At 46.9% G+C, this 18,135-nt stretch overlaps 1 protein-coding gene across 2 annotated transcripts in view; it reads right to left on the bottom strand.

Moving 5' to 3' along the window:
* The window catches only part of myocd (myocardin), a 448,440-nt gene that overhangs the window by 302,722 nt on the left and 127,583 nt on the right, over positions 1 to 18,135 (bottom strand). For both annotated transcript variants that reach the window (XM_038776977.1, XM_038776982.1), the window contains exon 2: positions 15,134 to 15,379. In XM_038776977.1, the coding sequence (XP_038632905.1) occupies positions 15,134 to 15,206 (73 nt within the window). In that variant the 5' untranslated portion in view covers positions 15,207 to 15,379. The remainder of the gene's footprint in view (positions 1 to 15,133; positions 15,380 to 18,135) is intronic.

The following is an 18,135-nucleotide window of genomic DNA, read 5'->3' as shown; positions in this document are numbered from 1 at the left end:
TGAGTATCCAATTAATTTTTTTTCAATTAAGGGCCAATTTACCATGGCCAATCCACCTACCCTGCACATCTTTTGGGTTGTACGGACGAAACCCATGCAAACACGGCGAGAATGTGCAAACTCCACACGGCCAGTGACCCAGAGCCGGGATTGAACTTGGGACCTCAGCACCGTGAGGCAACCGTGCTAACCACTTGCGCCACCGTGCTGCAACACTCATCTGTCCTCCACCTCTGAAGAAAACCCACTAATGCATGTTTTATTCAGGTGAGCTCTGTGTACCAATTTAAACTGTATTAGGCTCAGTCTCACACACGAGGAGGTACAGTTTACCCAACATAGGGCCTCACTGAAATCCCCCAACTCTTCCCACCATTTTCCCTTTATCTCCTCCAGCGAAGCCTCTCCCTCCCCATCAACTGTTCATAAATATCAGAGATCTTTCCTTCCCCAACATAGTTTCTCACCTGTAAATACCTAAACTTATTTCCCGCCGGAAGCTGAAACGTTGCCACCAGCTCCTCCAGGCTCACAAGCCTACCCTCCACAAATAAATACTGCGGCCATCAAAAGATGATGGGAATTATGTTTAGTTTGGGACACAGACAAGACGCAGCTTGTGTGTATTGGCAAACAGCAACCCAGACCTATATAGAAACTCACACATGCTAGAGGTCACTCACAGATCTTCCCAGGGCAATGGGGCTCAGATTGAAACATAACATTAGTAGCAAAGTCAGGGGCACCTATTCCCCTTATTTGGGAGTGCCTATGTGCCTTAGACGATAAAAACTAGGACTCGCCCAGTTGTCAAGGTACCCGCTCCTAATTGGCCAGAATCGATTAGGGTGATTGAAATCCTATCGATCCATTGGACCCTTGCCTGGGACCGCCCAAAAGCGAGCGAAAGATCGGAGGATAAGAGGAACTGTGCGACCAACGCTCTGTCGCTTTTGGACTAGCCTCTGCCCACCAACTGTAGCAAATCAACCAGCCAAGTTCAAGGACCCTCAATCGCTACCTGAAGGACGAACCTCAGCCTAGACGTACCAGACAACTTCCAGCCACCACATGTGGGGAACCAGATAAAGGCCTTATGTAACCTGCTCAGAGCCGGTCACTTGAAAGTTAAGTGAAGGTCTTTTAAACTGCTAGATATAGTCTAATGTGTAGTAGTGTGTAAGTTATTAAGTATAGGACCAATCCTATGTTTAATAATAAACTATAATTGCACTAACGTACTGGTCGTGTGGTCATTTGTCCAATACACGGAACGCACTTGCATATTGTGGTTATTAACAAAGATAGAATTTCAACAATACCTAAACCTTTCTACCCATTCCCAGACCTTATATGATGAGTCCTTTCCCACCGGAATAAATGTACAGTTCCCATATATCGGCGCCATTAACGACATCGATTCCAGCTTAAAATGTTGCCTAAACTGGTTCCACACTCTTAAGAAGGCTACTAACACCAAGAACAATAGTGTTCCTGGCTGGTGAGAATGGAAGAGGAGCCATCAGCAATGTCTTCAAACACGAACATGCACAGAAAGCCTCCTCCATTTGCCCCCAAACCAACCTTTCCTCCATGACCCATTTCCAAACCTCGGTATTTGATGTAGTTTATCAAATTCGGCAATGCCAACCCCCCATACTGCCTATCTCTCTGCAAAAGCAGTCTCTGAACCAGCGGTGTCTTGCCGGCCCTTACAAAGGTCGAAATCAGCTTATTAATCTTCACAAAAAAAGATTTTGGTAAAAGGATTGAGAGACTCTGGAATATAAATAAGAATTTTGGAAGGACCATCATTTTCACTGTTGGAACCAGCCCTGCCAATGATGACGGAAGACCATCGCACCTTTCCAAATCCTCCCTCACCCCTTCTACCAGTCCTGCCAAATTCAGCTTAAGCAGCAGTGCCCAGTCGTGAGCCACCGTATTCCTAAATATCTGAAACTCGGCCTAGCCAGCAGAAATGGCAAATCCACCAAACCCCACTCCCTGTTCCTGAGGTCTCACCGGAAACACCTCACTCTTCCCCACGTTGAGTTTATAACCCGAAAAGCAACCAAACTTACTTCACACCTCCATAATCCTTTCTGCACTGGAGAGAGAGTCTGTTACATACTACAGCAAGTCATCCGCGTATAGGGACACTCGATGCTCCGTACCTCCCCTCTATACCCTTCTACTCTGTTGATGACCTCAGTGCAATAACCAGTGATTCAATTGCCAATACAAAAGTAGCAGGGAAAGTGGACACCCCTGCCTTGTTCTCCTATACAGTTGAAAGTACCCCAAGCTTAATGCATTGGTATGAACACTCGCAGTGGAGGCCTATACAACATTCTGATCCAAGAAATGAACCGAGGTCCAAACCCAAACCACCTAAGTATCTCAAGAGATACTCCCATTCTATGCCTTCGAATACTTTCTCCGCATCCATGGAAATTATTTCCTCCAGTTCCGAACCTGATAGGGGCGATGTCACCGCATTCAAAAGTCTCCTTATATTGGCCGACAATTGTCAGCTCTTCACAAACCCCAACTTCAGTAACTACCCCCAGCATACATTACTTCAAGCGAGTTGCTAGCACCTTGGCCAATAACTTTATGTCGGCATTCAACAGAGATATGGGCCGATATGACCCACACTCCTTGGGATCCTTATCCTTCTTCAGGATTGGAGAGATAGAAGCCTGAGCCAAAGTAGTTGGCAGCACCCCCGCCCGGGACAATGAATCGTAGAACATCCCCAGTAGATGTGGCCCCAGCTCTGTCACAAATGTTTTATAAAATTCTACTGGGAATCCGTCTGGGCCTGCCCATACTGCATTGAGTCAATTCACCTCATAATTCCCCATTGCCCGAGCAAAGTCTCCAGCCCCTGCACTTTCTCCTTCTCTGCCACCGGGAAGTCAAAACCATCCAAGAATTGTATCAGCTCAGAGCCCCCTGCAGGGGCTCCAACATGTACAACCTCTGGTAAAAGGTCTCAAACACCCCATTTACCCTTCCTGAATCAGACACCACGCCACCACCCGGGTCCTTAATCTCCCTCGAGGCCGTCTGCCATCTCAACTGATAAGCCAGTAACCTACTGGCCTTCTCCCCATGTTCATAGAATGCCCCTCTTACATGACGCAGTTGGCCTGTCGATACGAATTCGAACTCAATCTGGGGCTTCTTCCACTCTGTCAACAGCTCCTCCTTCGGGGTGGCTGAGTGCTGCTTTTCCATCGCCAAAACAGCCTCTACCAACCTCTGACTCTCCATCCTCATTGCCTTATCTCGGTGAGACTTAATCAAGATCATCTCCCCTCTAACCACTGCCTTTAATGCCAGCCATATTGTGGAAGGTGAGACCTCTTTGCTCTAAGTAAACTCCACTTACATACCTATAGCTGCGGCTTTCCTCCTACATGCCCTCTTATCAGCCAACAATGCCACGTCCAACCGCCATGGAGGTCACTGGGCACAACCCCTCTCCAAATACAAATCCACATAGAATGGATCTGGTTGGATATGACAATTACCAAGTATTCCGACTCTACAACCCCAGGGAGCAATGCCTTACCCACGATAAGAATCCAGATCTGGGATGGCTGCCAGCACCCTCTTGATAAACTCCATATCGTCCCAATTTGGTGCGTACATGTTCACCAAAATCCCAAACCACATGAGCTCTCTCCAACCTTCCACTCACCATTACGTAACTGTCCGCCGGATCCACCCCTATGTTGGCCACCCTCTTATTGATAAGCACCACGGGTCCACTCACCGTCGCATCTAAACTAGAATGGAACATTTGTCCCACCCACCCTTTCCTAAACCTTGTTTGATCCCTAATCCTCAGTTGCATCTCCTGTAAGAAAGCCATTTCTGCCTTCAAGCTCTTTAAATGGATGAACACCTGAGACCTTTTAATCGGCACATCAATCTCCTCATATTCCATGTAACCAGTCTGGTCAGTGGCATCAACCGCCCCTGGACCTTACACCAACAGCCCTTCCACCCCTCCACCCACCAGCCCTTCCCCAACCCTCCCCTATTCCAAACAAAGAAAACCCAACAACCCTAGGCTAGGTTATCACAACCAACAAAGAAAAACAACTCCCCCTCAATCCCCAGCTGTGACTTTCTCTTCCCCGACTTCACTTCCATTAACCAGCATCTCTGCCAGCAGGGTGACCCCAACTGGCAAGAAACGCAAGTTATACTTTCAAAAGTTCCCCACAGAGCCCCTCCCCCCCCATCCAAACTGGATTTTAATCTTGTACACCAAACCAATCCTTCCCCACACCCCGCACCTCCATTCCCTGCCATTCCAGGCAGTTGTTGTAAAACATCAAATACCCATACCTCATACGCAGGGTAACAAATATTACAAATGCTAAATATAACAGGAAAATTCAATAAAAAAAACACAAAACACACTTCCAAAATTCTGCATACAAGCGAAACAACCCCAAACTTGCAAGTTCCCCTCCCCCAGACCTTGTGCCTTAATAAATGTGTTCCCCTTCGCCAGTGTGTCAAAATAATGGTCTAACCCTAACCGCGTGCATGACCCGCAGGTGAGCCAGGTACATCATTCCACACTTCACCTTGCTCCTAAAAAGTGTTGACTTGGCCTTATTAAACCCTGCCCTCCTTTTTGCTCAATTCAGCTCCCAGGTCCTGCTAGATTCTAATGGTGTGGCCTTCCCAACTGCATTCTCGTGTTTCCTTCGCCCACCTAGGGACCATTCCCTTGTCTAAGTACCTGTGGAGTGGGACTATGGTCGCATAGCAGCTCCCTGGCTCGAGGCTTCTTCCTCGGTGACCAATGGGCTCGGTCCACTTTCGGAAGGCGTGCAAAGACCTCCTCCCACACCAGCTGCATGAACATATTTTGTGGCCTTCGTTCCTTCTATGCCCTCAGGCAGTCCAAAGATCCCAGGTTTTGACATCTGGAGTGGTTCTCCAAGACATTGATTTTGGCCTTCATCATTTTGTGCCCCTCCGCCATCATCACTTTTATCTCCAAGGAGGCAATCCAATCCTCATGATCTGAGATCGTCTCCCCCACCTTCTGGATGAACGAATTCTTGGCCTCCAATCGTTGGTTCATGCTTTCCAGAGTTGCCCAAATTGGTTCAGTCACCTTTGCCATATTGGCCATGACCACCTGCCTTTGCTTTCTAAATTCTGTCGTCAGGAACTCCACTGACTTCATAGTTGTCCACTGAGCAGGCAACGACGCCACAGTTCCCTCTGCATTGTTTTCCCCTCCTGTCCCATACACGTCCTCTGAATCCGAAGAGAGCCTTTTACTTGACACACTCCTAGTTTGATAACTTATAGACATCTCACAATGGAGGGGAGATCTATATCACTTTTTCACCTGCACAGCATCTGTTAAATGGGCAAAAATCAAGTCCTCAGGCAGGAGCCACTTTATGTGCGACCTCTTACTTCATGGCCACCAGAAGTCTTGGCTCCACGTTACTGAAGATGGCAGCAGGTCCAGATGTGGATTGACCACCACCAATTCCAACAGATCCACTTTTTGCAAGAAGGGACAAGGAGGAAGGGTGTGATTCACACAGGCTGGAAATCAGAACTGCAGTCAGTTCTAACATACCACACTTTGGCTGGCCAAACAACCTTGAATCAGCGTGCGTGAATCATGAATTGATTGAGTAGACATAAACACTCTTGAAAGGCAGATCAGGTCTGTGTCGCTGTAATGAGCTTAAGTTTTTTCTAAATGCCTTGCTCTGTAAATTTTAACAAATAGCTGCCGCAGTTCGTGACAGTTAAACAAAAAAACCTTTGCTGGACTGCTTTGAATGACAGGCCCGGTTAGAAAAATGTAGCATCCGTTCATGCAGTTTCAATCAAACTCCTTGTTGACATTTCTCTAAGGGCTATCATTATGACATTATGAATGGTTGGTTGAGTTTCAAAAGTTACAATTATCTCAGCAGGGGTTCTGAGTTCAGAGTTTGATTGAAAGCTTAAATGGCTATTAAAAGATTATCATCTTTGATGAGGTTATTAAATAGAAGTTTACTTGATTTTAATAAGAGGCTAAATATTGAGGAGAACTAAATTGATATTATGAATGGGTGTTTCTTTGTTCATGACCAAGATCTTGGTTTGTGATCAAGCGCTAAATCGCTGGCTTTGAAAGAAGACCAAGGCAAGCCAGCAGCACGGTTCAATTCCCGTACCAGCCTCCCCGAACAGGCGCCGGAATGTGGCGACTCGGGGCTTTTCACAATAACTTCATTTGAAGCCTAGTTGTGACAATAAGCGATTTTCATTTCAATACCTTTGTTTCTTTGTTCATGACCGTGCTTTTAACACTGTTCCTTCACAGCACCAGGGGCCGGGTATGATTCCTGGCTTGGCCCACTGTCTGTGTGGAGTCTGCACGTTCTCCTCATGTCTGCGTGGGTTTCCTTCGGGTGCTCTGGTTTCCCCTCACAAGCCCTGAAAGACGTGCTTGTTAGGTGAATTGGTCATTCCGAATTCTCCTCGAGTGTACTCGAACAGGCACCATAGTGTGGTGTATAGAGGATCCTGTGCTCTGCTTCCAAGGTTGATTGGCCTGACTGTCGCATTTTGCAGTACTTTTAACAAAGGCTGGTCTGATTCCATGGCTCATGGAGTGGTGCTTGAATTCATAACTGAATCAAGGCTGCTTGGCACAACCTACTCCCCGTAAACTATAACTCATAAAGAAGCTATCGTTAACTAAGATTAATTTATTTACATATTTACAATAACATGCTTAGCACAGCATCTCACTCCCAGTGCAAACCTCGCCGGAAGGATAGGTCCCACCACGTCCTGAGTTGGGCCTGTTTTATACCCTGCCTTAACGAGCCCCAGTTGGTTGGCCACCATCCCCTACCTGGGGAGCAAGTAATCCATGAGTCCCATGGGGAATCAAAGCTTGTTTCCCCGTGGTCCTCGTGGGGTGGGGGGGGGGGGGGGGGGGGGGGGGAGTTATAATAACTTACATAAATTGCAAAATAAGCTCTTAAAATATATTTATATGTCAACCAACCTGAGTTTCCAATTGAAAATATCATGCACTTCTACACAAAAGCCTAGAGTACTGTAGAAATTAAGCTTCAAATGTGCCCTTTAACTTCTTTGCATATCTATCCCTTGTCATGGAAAATTCACTTGTATCATTACTTTAACCCAAATGTATCTCCACAACATGTAAATCTTGATATTCTAAAAATATATCTAACGTGAAATATCTGGAATTCCTCCGACTCTTACTCTCAGATTTAAGTGGCATTTAAACACATACGATTAGCTTGTGAAGTGAAATACTAACCGTCAAGTGATGAATTCTTCAGTCTGCACGAACGTTGAGTGGGGTTTGTGTTACAAATTTCTCAATATCATTTTGTTTCTGGACAGCAAAGCCTTCAGCACCTTTTGTTATTGACTGCCACTATGCTTTTCAGTCGAACAAGTGGTTTCAAAATCCACGTCTTTAATCTTTCACATGGGAATTATATTTTAATCTTGTGCATTACGGGGTTTTTTTTGTTAGCTTTTGCGACACATTTCCATTCTGAGTGCCAAAAAAAGGTTCAGTGCAGTCATCCCTAATTCCGCAAAACTGAAATATCTCATTCAACAACCGTAAATGATGAAGAGTTACTTCATTACTTGGATGATAAAGTATCAAATAAAGACTGACTCGGAGTTTCAACTCCAACTTGCAAATGAATTGCATTTTAAATGCTTACCTCAACCTACACACACACACACTTTCAAGAAGATAATCTTTGAGCTATCCCAGAACTAGTTCTTACAAATTCCATGTAATCCCATTAGATTTATTTGTTGAGGTAAAACTAAAATTGAATGATACACTGGGCGAAGATTTAGATGTATTCAAAATTCTGAAGGCATTTTTGATCAGGCGAGTAGAAATAGAGTAAATATTTCCTCTGGTTGGACAGTCAGGGATTAGGGAGTCATCTATTTAAATTTGTCGCCATGCAAGTGGAGGGCGAGGTCAGATGGAATTTTGTTTTGCAGAGAGTGGCTGGAATGCTTTGGAACAGGGAAAAGCTGATGCATAGACCAATGTGTCTGTTCAGGAAAAAGCAGATAAGCAAATGGTGCAGTGGTAGAGATATGGATAGAGCAGGGAAGTGGTATTAAGTTTTGGTCGGCGGACTGGCCTGCTTCAGTGTTAGAAGCTTTTATGGTTAAATTAGGAACTGATTTTGAGAGCCTAAATCTCACAATCTAAGAATTTAAAAGGAGAGTTACAAAAGTCTGACCTACGAATGGGAGCTTGCTCACGACATCACTTCGAGGCCTTAACATTAGCATTAAACTCCAGGATTGAACACATAAAAACTCAGCAAGGCTGTGAGACAACAGGGGGAAATTAGGAAGGGAGTCAGGATGCTTAAGAATAAAAGCAGTGAAGAAATTGAGGATGCCGGGAAATATGGAAACCACTTAATGAATGTTTTTGGAAGGATTGTCTTGCGATTGAATTTTTGGGGCCCAACAAAGAAAGTGCACATGGCTCTGAGATCAGTGAGGCAGAAGAACATTTTAAAATATTCTTTTACTTCTCTCTTTTCTTTCTACTATTTTTCTCATTTGTTATGTCTACCCTGGCATGCGCATAGCTGGAGAACTGTTTATGGCTCTTTAAGGTAAAGGTAAAGTCTCCATAGTATATGACCATAGGCTGCTTTGCCTTTTGACGGGGAGAGCTGACTGGTGGTGATTTAACCTGAGGATCACCGTACCTCAGGCGAGGGGCAAGGTTGAGAAAGCAGGGCCTCCGTGAATAACTTCAGCTGGTACAGGAATTGAACCCGCGCTGCAGGCCTAGCTCTACATCATGAACCAGCTGTCTAGCCAACTGAGCACTCATTAATAAGGCACTAGATACATGCATGAAAGTTGGAAAGGTTGGACTAGAATCACAGTTCCATAGGCCTGTGTCCGGATTGTCTCCATGTTGTTTGAATTCAAGAGCCAATTTGCACTCACTGCTAATAACAGAGCAGATGTTTAATGCTTTTGAGAAAGAATATTTGTGTACAACAGCAAAGTCTAGTTTGACTTTACTTGAATTGTTCTATTTATACTTGACATGACAGCTGGAGAATAAAACTTTTCAAACTCTACACACAAAATTGTGATGCAATTACAATCTTTCTGTACTTTTAATTTTCCCTATCCGTGTACATACTGGAATTTTAAGGAATCTGTCTTAAAGCAAACTGAAGCAAAGTTCCAGCAAATGTATTATTATTGATTCATTTAAGAATGTACTGAAATATAACGGAGGAGGTAATTTTCTGTCCGCATTAGCCGTCGGCGAAAACGGCAACGTGGGCGCAAAATACGGTGGGAAACGGGATTCTCACCGGCATGATCATGTTTTCAGATTTTCCGGACCCCTTGCCCGTGACGTGACGAGAATCCTGCCACAAAAGGTAGGGAACCTCATTTAAACACATTAGCATCTCATTAGTGAGCCTTCCTGCTGGGACATCCCCCCATCCCCCCCCCCCCCCCCCCCCCCCCCGCAGTCTCTTCACTGAATATTCACCCCCCACAACCCCTTCACTGAATATTCATCGGGCGCCAGCATAACATCATGCCAGCGCGATTTACAACAGCTGTATAAGAATGAAAACTTGGTGACCTCACCTCCGAAGGGGATATCGGAGGTGAGTGTTCAGGTCAAAATTAGGCTCCAGTTATAGCAGGGTCACCGGAGACCCACTGGTCACATGGGACCCAGATAAGTGCAACTCAGTGTCAGGGGTGGGAGGGGTGTGCAGTCACGGCATCTCATGGGGTGGGGTCACTCACAGGCTATGGCAGCCCTTCATGGTTGTGAGCCTCGAGGTTTAAAGGGGTTAGGTGGCTTATATGCAGTTATCGCTTCCCGTGTCCTCATTGCTGGGCTTGTGGCAATATCACCACTGAGGGATTACCCTTCTAGAGTGGCAGCTGGAAAGTAGATGGGTGGAGGTGAACCCACTGGTTCAGCACAGGCGACTGTGAGGTCCCTGGATTGGGTTCTGTGAGATGTCAGGCTGCTTGGGCGGACAGGGGGACTCTGACAAGGGGTGGTTTCCAACCTCAGGAAGGCATACAGGGGACAGGACGAGTGCAGTCAGAATGAACCCCCACACTCAGGCTGCACTTTGAGGTTAGAGGGCATGAAATGCCCAGAAGTTCATGGCCACTGGTTATGGAGGCCAGGCTGCCAGCGATTAGTGTATCGGTGGCTGGCTGTTCAAGTTGGAAGGCTTGATTAATTCATAACCCATGAAAGCTGGGGAATGAGGGTGCTCTCTAAGGATGAAGTTGACTACAAACTGAAGTCTTCACATGCATCAGGTGTGCCTCGCCTGCCACAAAGGGAAATCAGTTGCCTAATCATCTCCCAGATCCTTCTATGATGAGTCAATTGTGTCAATTTAGTCAGCATTGCAATGCATGAGTGCGCCAACGATTGCCACTCAATTGTGAACCCATTGGAAGCCTAAATCCCAAGCATTGTACTCCAAGGCTAATACTCATGTCTCCAGAACAGAGCGGTGACACAGGTGTGGCCCCCAATTCAAATCATGATGGCAAAGTCGCTCATCAATCACCCCATTCAGGAGATGATGGGTGGCAGCGTTTCATTCTCCCATGAGGTCAGAACACAGGTCCATTGACTGCATTCAACTACCCTAACTCCTCACTCTTGAGGAAGGTCACACGGCCCTCTGAGGCACTCAAGGGTGGAGGTGCTTCATTCAAGTGAAGTTAAGAGGGGCACCTTTGTGGAAGAAACAATTGTGTAACAGGGGAGGGAGTGTATGGCTCATTGGAAAGGTGCTCACATAGGGGGATGTGCATGGGTGGATGTCCCAGATCCTGAGAGGGCTGTGGGTCAGGCAATTATCTGGACCCCTCATCACTCACTTTGATATTCTCTTCCTTTCAGTTTTTGATTCAGGAAATCATGGTGCCTGTCGATCTGGCCATTCTTTTGATTGCAATCGAGCAACAGCAGCAACACCGGCATGCCGCTGCACATGGCCAGGACCAGCGTCCTGCAGAGGAGGGGAGGCAAGACCGTTGATATTCCGGGAGCGGGATCCCAGCTGGTGGAAGCTCAGAAGAGATACCATCGGCCGGCCATGGGTATTCCACCGTAGAACTCCCTACCTCCAGATGTGAGGGCTCCAGTGTCGGAGAACACTGCATTTGTCCCATGCACGCTGGACCACCTGTGCCAGGTGATGCAAGAGTTGGCACCATATGGACTGTGAGGTCACCCATAGCCTGTGACCCTGAAATTTATTGCCGCTTTGAGTTTCCATTCCATTGGCTCCTTTCAGGACTGTGTGGGTGTCCTGTGCGGCATCTCCCAGGCTGCTGTGCACTAGTGGATAAGGGAGGTCACAGATGCGCTCTTTGCAAGGGCCTACATGTGCATCAACTTGGACCGGAACCAGGCCAGCAAGGATCCAAGGCCATCGATCACCCGCAGAAAAGGCATGCCCCAGGTGCTCGGGTTTGTCCTACAATGAGACTGATGGGGAATGTGTAGGCTAGGCCAGATGGTAATGAAGACTGGCATGCATGGGAGGTGAGCGGTGACATGAGGAGCAGCTTATCTATTGGGGTGAACATGGGGATTTGGGAGTGGGGGGGGCGGGGGGGGGGGGGGGTGGGGGGGGAGCACCATGACAAGTGTTGGGACCTCGTAAGGTGGCTGGGAGAGTTTTCACCATGGAAGTGTGAGGTGTGAGTTAGATGGTGCAGCGGTGGACATGAGGCGGCAGACTTACCTTGGCTGCACAAAAAAGGTCATTTATCATCTTTTGGCACTGTAGCCCCATCTTCTTATGCAGTGAGCTGGCACTCACTATCATGGTCATTATGCTCCCAGGTGGGGTTAGTGACTTTGCTTGCTACATGTCTGGCCGATCGCGGGATGTCAGGCTTCTTTTCGGCACCATCTGGATGTTCGGTGAGGGCTCCCTCCATGAAACATGGTGCTGTCTTAGAATAGAATCAAATAGAATCCCAATAGAAGGAGGCCGTTCGGCCCATCAAGACTGCACCGATCCTTTGAATAAGCACCCTCCCCGTTTACACTCCCCCATCCACCTTGCCCTATCCCGTAACCCGGAACCTAAGCTGCACAGCCCTGGACATGAAGGGGCAATTTAGCATGGCCAATTCACCTCGCCTGCACATCTTTAGACTGTGGGAGGAAACCGGAGCACTTGGGGGGGAAACCCATGCAGACACGGGGAGAACGTGCAAACTCCCCACAGACCGGAGGCCGGAATTGAACACGGGTCCTTGGTGCTGTGAGGCAGCAGTGCTAACCACTGTGCCACCCAAAAATTCAGTCAAAATTCCTGATAGTCATACCCCCCCCCAACTGGACTTGGACCCCCCCCAACTGGACTTGGAACAAGTGCTGGGGAGGTGTTTATAAGGGGCACTGATTGCTGAGATCAAGTTATCGCAGGACAAGCGAATTAGAGGCAAGCCGCCAGGAGCACGACGTGGAAAAATAAATTCTGTTAAAGAGTCTGAATATATGGTGGATTTTCCTGCTATTGTTGCCGACGGAATTCTCCCCAGTTTTCTCGGCGGGACTGAAATTCTGAAAAATCTCTGAAAATTCCATGCAATGGGTTTAATATTGAGATTGCTGTGCCATAATCACCCTTGGATGCTTCAATGGAAGTTACGAGCAGCCACCAACAGTTTTTTTTTTTTAAATTTAGATTACCCACTTATTTTTTCCAATTAAGGGGCAATTTAGTGTGGCCAATCCACCTACTCTGCACATTTTTTTGGGTTGTGGGGGCGAAACCCACGCAGACACGGGGAGAATGTGCCAACTCCACACAGACAGTGACCCAGAGCCGGGATCGAACCTGGGACCTCAGCGCCGTGAGGCGGTTGTGCTAACCACTAGGCCACCGTGCTGCCCAGCCACCAACAGTTAATGGTAGTGACTCACTTTAGCAGAAAAAAATTTAATTTTCCAAACCATTTTGATTGGATAAAGCCCAAGTAGTTGCAACTTTAACTTCTAAAGCTGTAATTAAAAGCTCCAAAATGTTTCCAGTGAGCCAGTCACCAGGTGATGCATTGTTGTTTTTCGACCCATCCTGATTGCGGTAGCCAAGTTCAGCACAAAAGTAAAACCATTCTTGGACTTCAAACTAGTCTTATTCACTACTTAGGGAACCAGGGGCACTTAACAAAACCAGATGCCAGTCTATCAAAACTTTATAGGCTCTGTTGACTCCAGAGGAGACTAAAATCAAATAGGCTGTAAAAGAAGCCCAGGTGTGTTAGGTTGAAAGCAAGGCTTTTATATACGCTACCAGTAATTTTTCAATCTCCATAACCAAGATTTGTTCTGTTTTGCTTTTGATTCACCCTCATTCAGTCTGAGCTCTGTTCTCCTATCCAAATTGCAAGCATTAAGACTTGGCTTCTCTTAGGTATAAGGAAGTGATGGGGATGAGAAAACTGCCCAGGTCTTGTCACTCTATAGCCTCCTGGAGATGAACAACTCCTCATTAGAGGATTACATGCCAACATAATGAGGTCTCAGTCTTGGCTCAGTGGCAGCATTCTCGCCTCGGAGTCAGAAGGTAGTGTGTTCAGGTTCTACTCCAGAGATGAGTGCACATAATCAAGACTGGCTGTACTGTCAGAGGTGTTGTATTTTGGCTGAGATTCCATGATACCATTTCACCAAAGAGCAGAGGAGTTATCCTGATTTCTGTATTTATCTTTATAGAACTCCAGATTACATGCTTATTTATTTCGTTCCTGTTTGTGGAACCTTGCTATCAGTAAATTGGTTGCCACATAGAACCATAGAATAGAACTATAGAATTCCTACAGCGGACAGAGAGGCCATTCTGCCCATTGGGTCCGCACCGACCCTCTGAAAGAACACCCTACCTCTGCCCCCATCCCCGTAACCCCACATAACCTCCACATCTTTAGACACTAAAAGGCTGATTTAACATGGCCAATACACCTAATCTGCACCTCTTTGTAGTGTGGGAGGAACCAGAGCACCGGGGAAAATCTACGCAAACACGGGGAGAACGTGCAAACTCCACATGGACAGTCATCCGATGCCGGAATTAAACTCGCATCCCTGACGATGTGAGGCAGCAATGCTAATCACTATGCCACCCTAGTCCTTGCAATTCAACAATGATTATACTTCAACTCCACTTTATTCCTGATCTTATGTCTTGTCACAACATTGCCAAAAACCTGGTTCACTAACGCACTGTGCACTTTGCTCGAACTTTCACAAGTACTGCAAAAGAGTAACATTATCATCACACAAACTGGAGTCTCTGGAGATAAAGAGTTTAATCTGCAACACTCCATAACCTTCTTTATATCAACTAGATTTATAACATATGCCAAATGTCAATGGTAAAATAGCAGTTTGAAGATAACCTAATTATATATGAAGGGTCTTCAGCAACAAGCATCAAGCCTTGAGGAAGACATTTACTTTAATTAAAAAAGGAAAAAAAAATAGTGATCCACCAGATTTTCTTATCAACTCAGTAAGTTAGATACAATTAGTTTCAAATAAAGTAGACCATATATGTATCCTGACAGAACTAACAGTTGGTAACTTAGTACAGTTGCCTTAAAAAAAACTGACAACTTTTAATTTCAGGAAAGAAAGAAAATAACCATTGCAGAGGACTGAGTCAGTATGAACACCGAGCATTGTTGTTTTAACCAAAATTGATTCTGAAACTGAAGGGGACTCCAGTTCCTTTGGATTGGTGCTGTTGAAAATGAAGCTTCCCGAGTTCTGTCAGATGTGTTGTAGATGTTTTGGAGCATTGTGCATAGGAACCTTCCATTTCATTGAAGATTTAGGATGAGGAAATTACTTGGTCCACACTATTGTTGCTTGGACTATTGAACAATATTTCACTCTGCACTGAAAAAATTAAAGACGAATTTGGGTGCAGCTTATTCACTCATTGGCTAATAACTGTTATGCAATGCCACCCTCATGCCTTTCCCCATACAACAAAAAAACGCAGCTTACCGTTCTTCCGTTCCGTGAGAGGTGGCAGTGGCTGATCCGGCTGTAGAGATAGATCTTTCATTTCGGTGGTCATACAGTCACTCCTGGGGTTGCAAATTTCAGTGTTCTGATGACCTGGATCAGCATTCTGGTCCACACCCTCATTTCTGGTCACTCCATTCAACTTGCTAGGGCTGGGATTTGGTTCTTTCGGGTGCTCCACTTTGAATTATTCCGCTCAACAATATTCATTAAAATTAAGCCGACCTGCAAAGTAAAACGCGCACAAAAATTATTGGGCAGTTCAGCATTTCCTCATGGAAAAATACACCGTCACTTCCTCACAAGAAGTTAACCTTTTTGTTTGTACTTAATCAGTACGACAACCTTTGCGTTCCCCTCACCGTCCTAACACCCTGTAAGCAGCCCTCGGTTCCAACCCCACGTCATGCAATGAGTAGACTCATGTGGCATAATTATACAACACAAAATTTAACTGGATAATGGAAAGTCAGACTGTCTTGTCTGCAACTGGGCAGCTGGTAGAACAGAGGCCAGGTAGTAGGTGGCACTGCTTATTGACTCTATTGTTTGCTTTGTCGCAGGTGAAAATTCATCGAAAATTCAAGTCACCTTATGGACAAGTATCTCCACCTGAGAAGGTACATAAACTATGGACGCGATTTAAACACCGTGTTGCAGCCGGCATGGATCTGGCCTGATCGGTTAAATACCGAGATAGACCAAAACCCGGCACAAATCAGTTTTTGCTATGTCACCGGCCCGCTCCTGCGAGAGAGTTCCGGATTATGCCCAAAAATGGCGAGCATATCATTAATCCTCATTTGCATTAATTTCCATATCATTCGTGAGATTGAAGTCGAATGCAATGGCGTCCCAGGTATTAACTGGCACCTCAGCGAGACATCATGTGGACATCGTTTAGTACTCCTTTTTAAAAACGTGAAGCTGACGCACTGAAGGGAACTGAGAAGGTGAGTGGCCATTTCCATTTTCCGGCTGCTGCCCCAGTGCTCGGGCTTGAGGGAGGGGTGGGGGGGAATACCCTTCGTGGGGTTGGGTTTGGTCAAGGGGGGGGTTGAAGGGTTCCAGGTCCGGGGTCGCCCCGGGCCAGGAGTGTGAGGGGCTTTTCATCTGGGAGGCCTTCAAGCTATCGTTAAATATTGTGGATGCCCATAACAGGGGCAATTACAGCTGCTGCTAACTTACCGGTGTAACTGGCATTGCTGTGCCACACTGTTCTGCCTGCTGTGGCAGGAAGGGGTATTTGGAAGAGCTAGAGACCATCATCATCTCCTTGGTGGCAGGCCCTGGTTTGGCCTCCAGCACCTCCTCCTCCCTGATGGTGCCCATTGGGCCCTTGGGGTCTCTCTGGTATGGAGGAGCAGCTTGAGTGAGCTCCAGAGCCCTCTGAGTCCTCTGGCTCTGCCAGTCCTACTGGCTCCCCATTGCGTGTGCCATGGTGTTGATGCCCTCAATGATGCTCCTCAGTGACTGCCATGCCCTGCAGTGCCTTGGCAATGTCCACCTGTGTCTGGGTCATGTCCCTCAGTGAATGGGACATCCTCAGCCATGGTCTCCACAGACTGAGGCATGCCTTGAGCACCACAATTCAAGACCCGGACATCGTTCTCCAAGCTGCAGTGTTGGCCTCGGTGACACGCATCGTCGGCATCATCTCCTATTCCTGCAGCCTTTGGGAGTTCTCCAATTGGCTATGTACACGCTGGAATATCACTGACATATCCTTCTGAATATCATGGCTGTGTCCTATCGTCCACATCAGCTCCGGGAGAACCTTGTCCAAAGCCTCAGCGTCTGACTGGGATCCAACAGAGTCCTGGGATCCAGTAGACCTCCGACTGCTGACTCTCTTGAATGTTCATGCCTCCATCTGATGAGCATCAGCAACTGTGTGGTGCTCTCTAGATTGTGCGCCAGAAGCCTGTCCACTAATGTTGCCCACTGAGGTGTGTGTCTCTGAGCTGGTGCAAGGTGGGGTTGATAGCTGTGATGCCTCGATGATGGTCTCCTCCGAGGTGGTCACTTGGTTTGGGGGGGGGGGGGGAATGACTCCAGATAGCCCGGCCTCATCAGATGGGGATCCTGCAAGACAATGGACATGTGGTCAGTGAGAGGGAAGGATTATTTTGTCTGACATGAACAACTCACTTGAGACAGGTCATCTGGGTGAAGGAGCAATGGATGCTCCCTTCTACAGCACAGCTCAACCTCACTGTCGGTGACTGATCACTCCTTGATCAACTCCACGGTTTCCTGGGACCGTTCCTCAAAGCGGGTGCTGGTGGGTGCTGAAGAACATGCACGAAGATTGGATATGGCAAGGGTGGGAGGTGTCAGCCAGTGATTTGGGTGGTGGTGGGGGGGGGGGGGGGGGGGGGGGGGGGCGGCGAGTTGGGAACTTGAGGGGTGGCAGGTGGAACTGTTGCCAGGAGAGAGGTGATAACTTACCCTGGCAGCTCGGTGGAATTGTTGGTCTTTTTACGACATTGAACGGTGGTCCTCCTGGTCATGTTGCCTGCACTTACAGTCACTACCACTGCCTCCCAGGTGGAATTGGTGATCCTGCTATTGATCCTCCGACCCCCTCAGGGCAACAGGATGTTCCGTCTCACATTGATGGCATTGAGAATCCTGGCCAGATTGGCTTCCCCAATGAGAGGAGCAGATCTGTACTATGCCATGCTTATTGACTGTGTGTTGACAGGAAGTATGTGGTGAGGGAACGTTTAAATGCAGCTCTCTCTTGTTAATGGCGAGGCGCTGAGGCACAGGTCCGGCGACTTAGATGGCGAGACAGCCAGTAATGGCAAGAATCCCGTGGGCTTATTTCCAGAACTAAGTGCTATTAATAATGGGCCTTGATCTCGCCAACCCGGACATCGAGAAACATCCTGCCAAACCCGTCCAAAATCACACTCAGAAATGTTTAAGTTAAATCCAAGTCCCTTGCACTTTGAAAGACAATGAATCCTTAGGTT

The sequence above is a fragment of the Scyliorhinus canicula genome, chromosome 18, assembly GCF_902713615.1.
Source record: "Scyliorhinus canicula chromosome 18, sScyCan1.1, whole genome shotgun sequence".
NCBI lineage: Eukaryota > Metazoa > Chordata > Chondrichthyes > Carcharhiniformes > Scyliorhinidae > Scyliorhinus > Scyliorhinus canicula.
The sequence above is the reverse complement of the archived record's forward strand: the minus strand, read 5'-3'. Positions and strand labels throughout refer to the sequence as shown.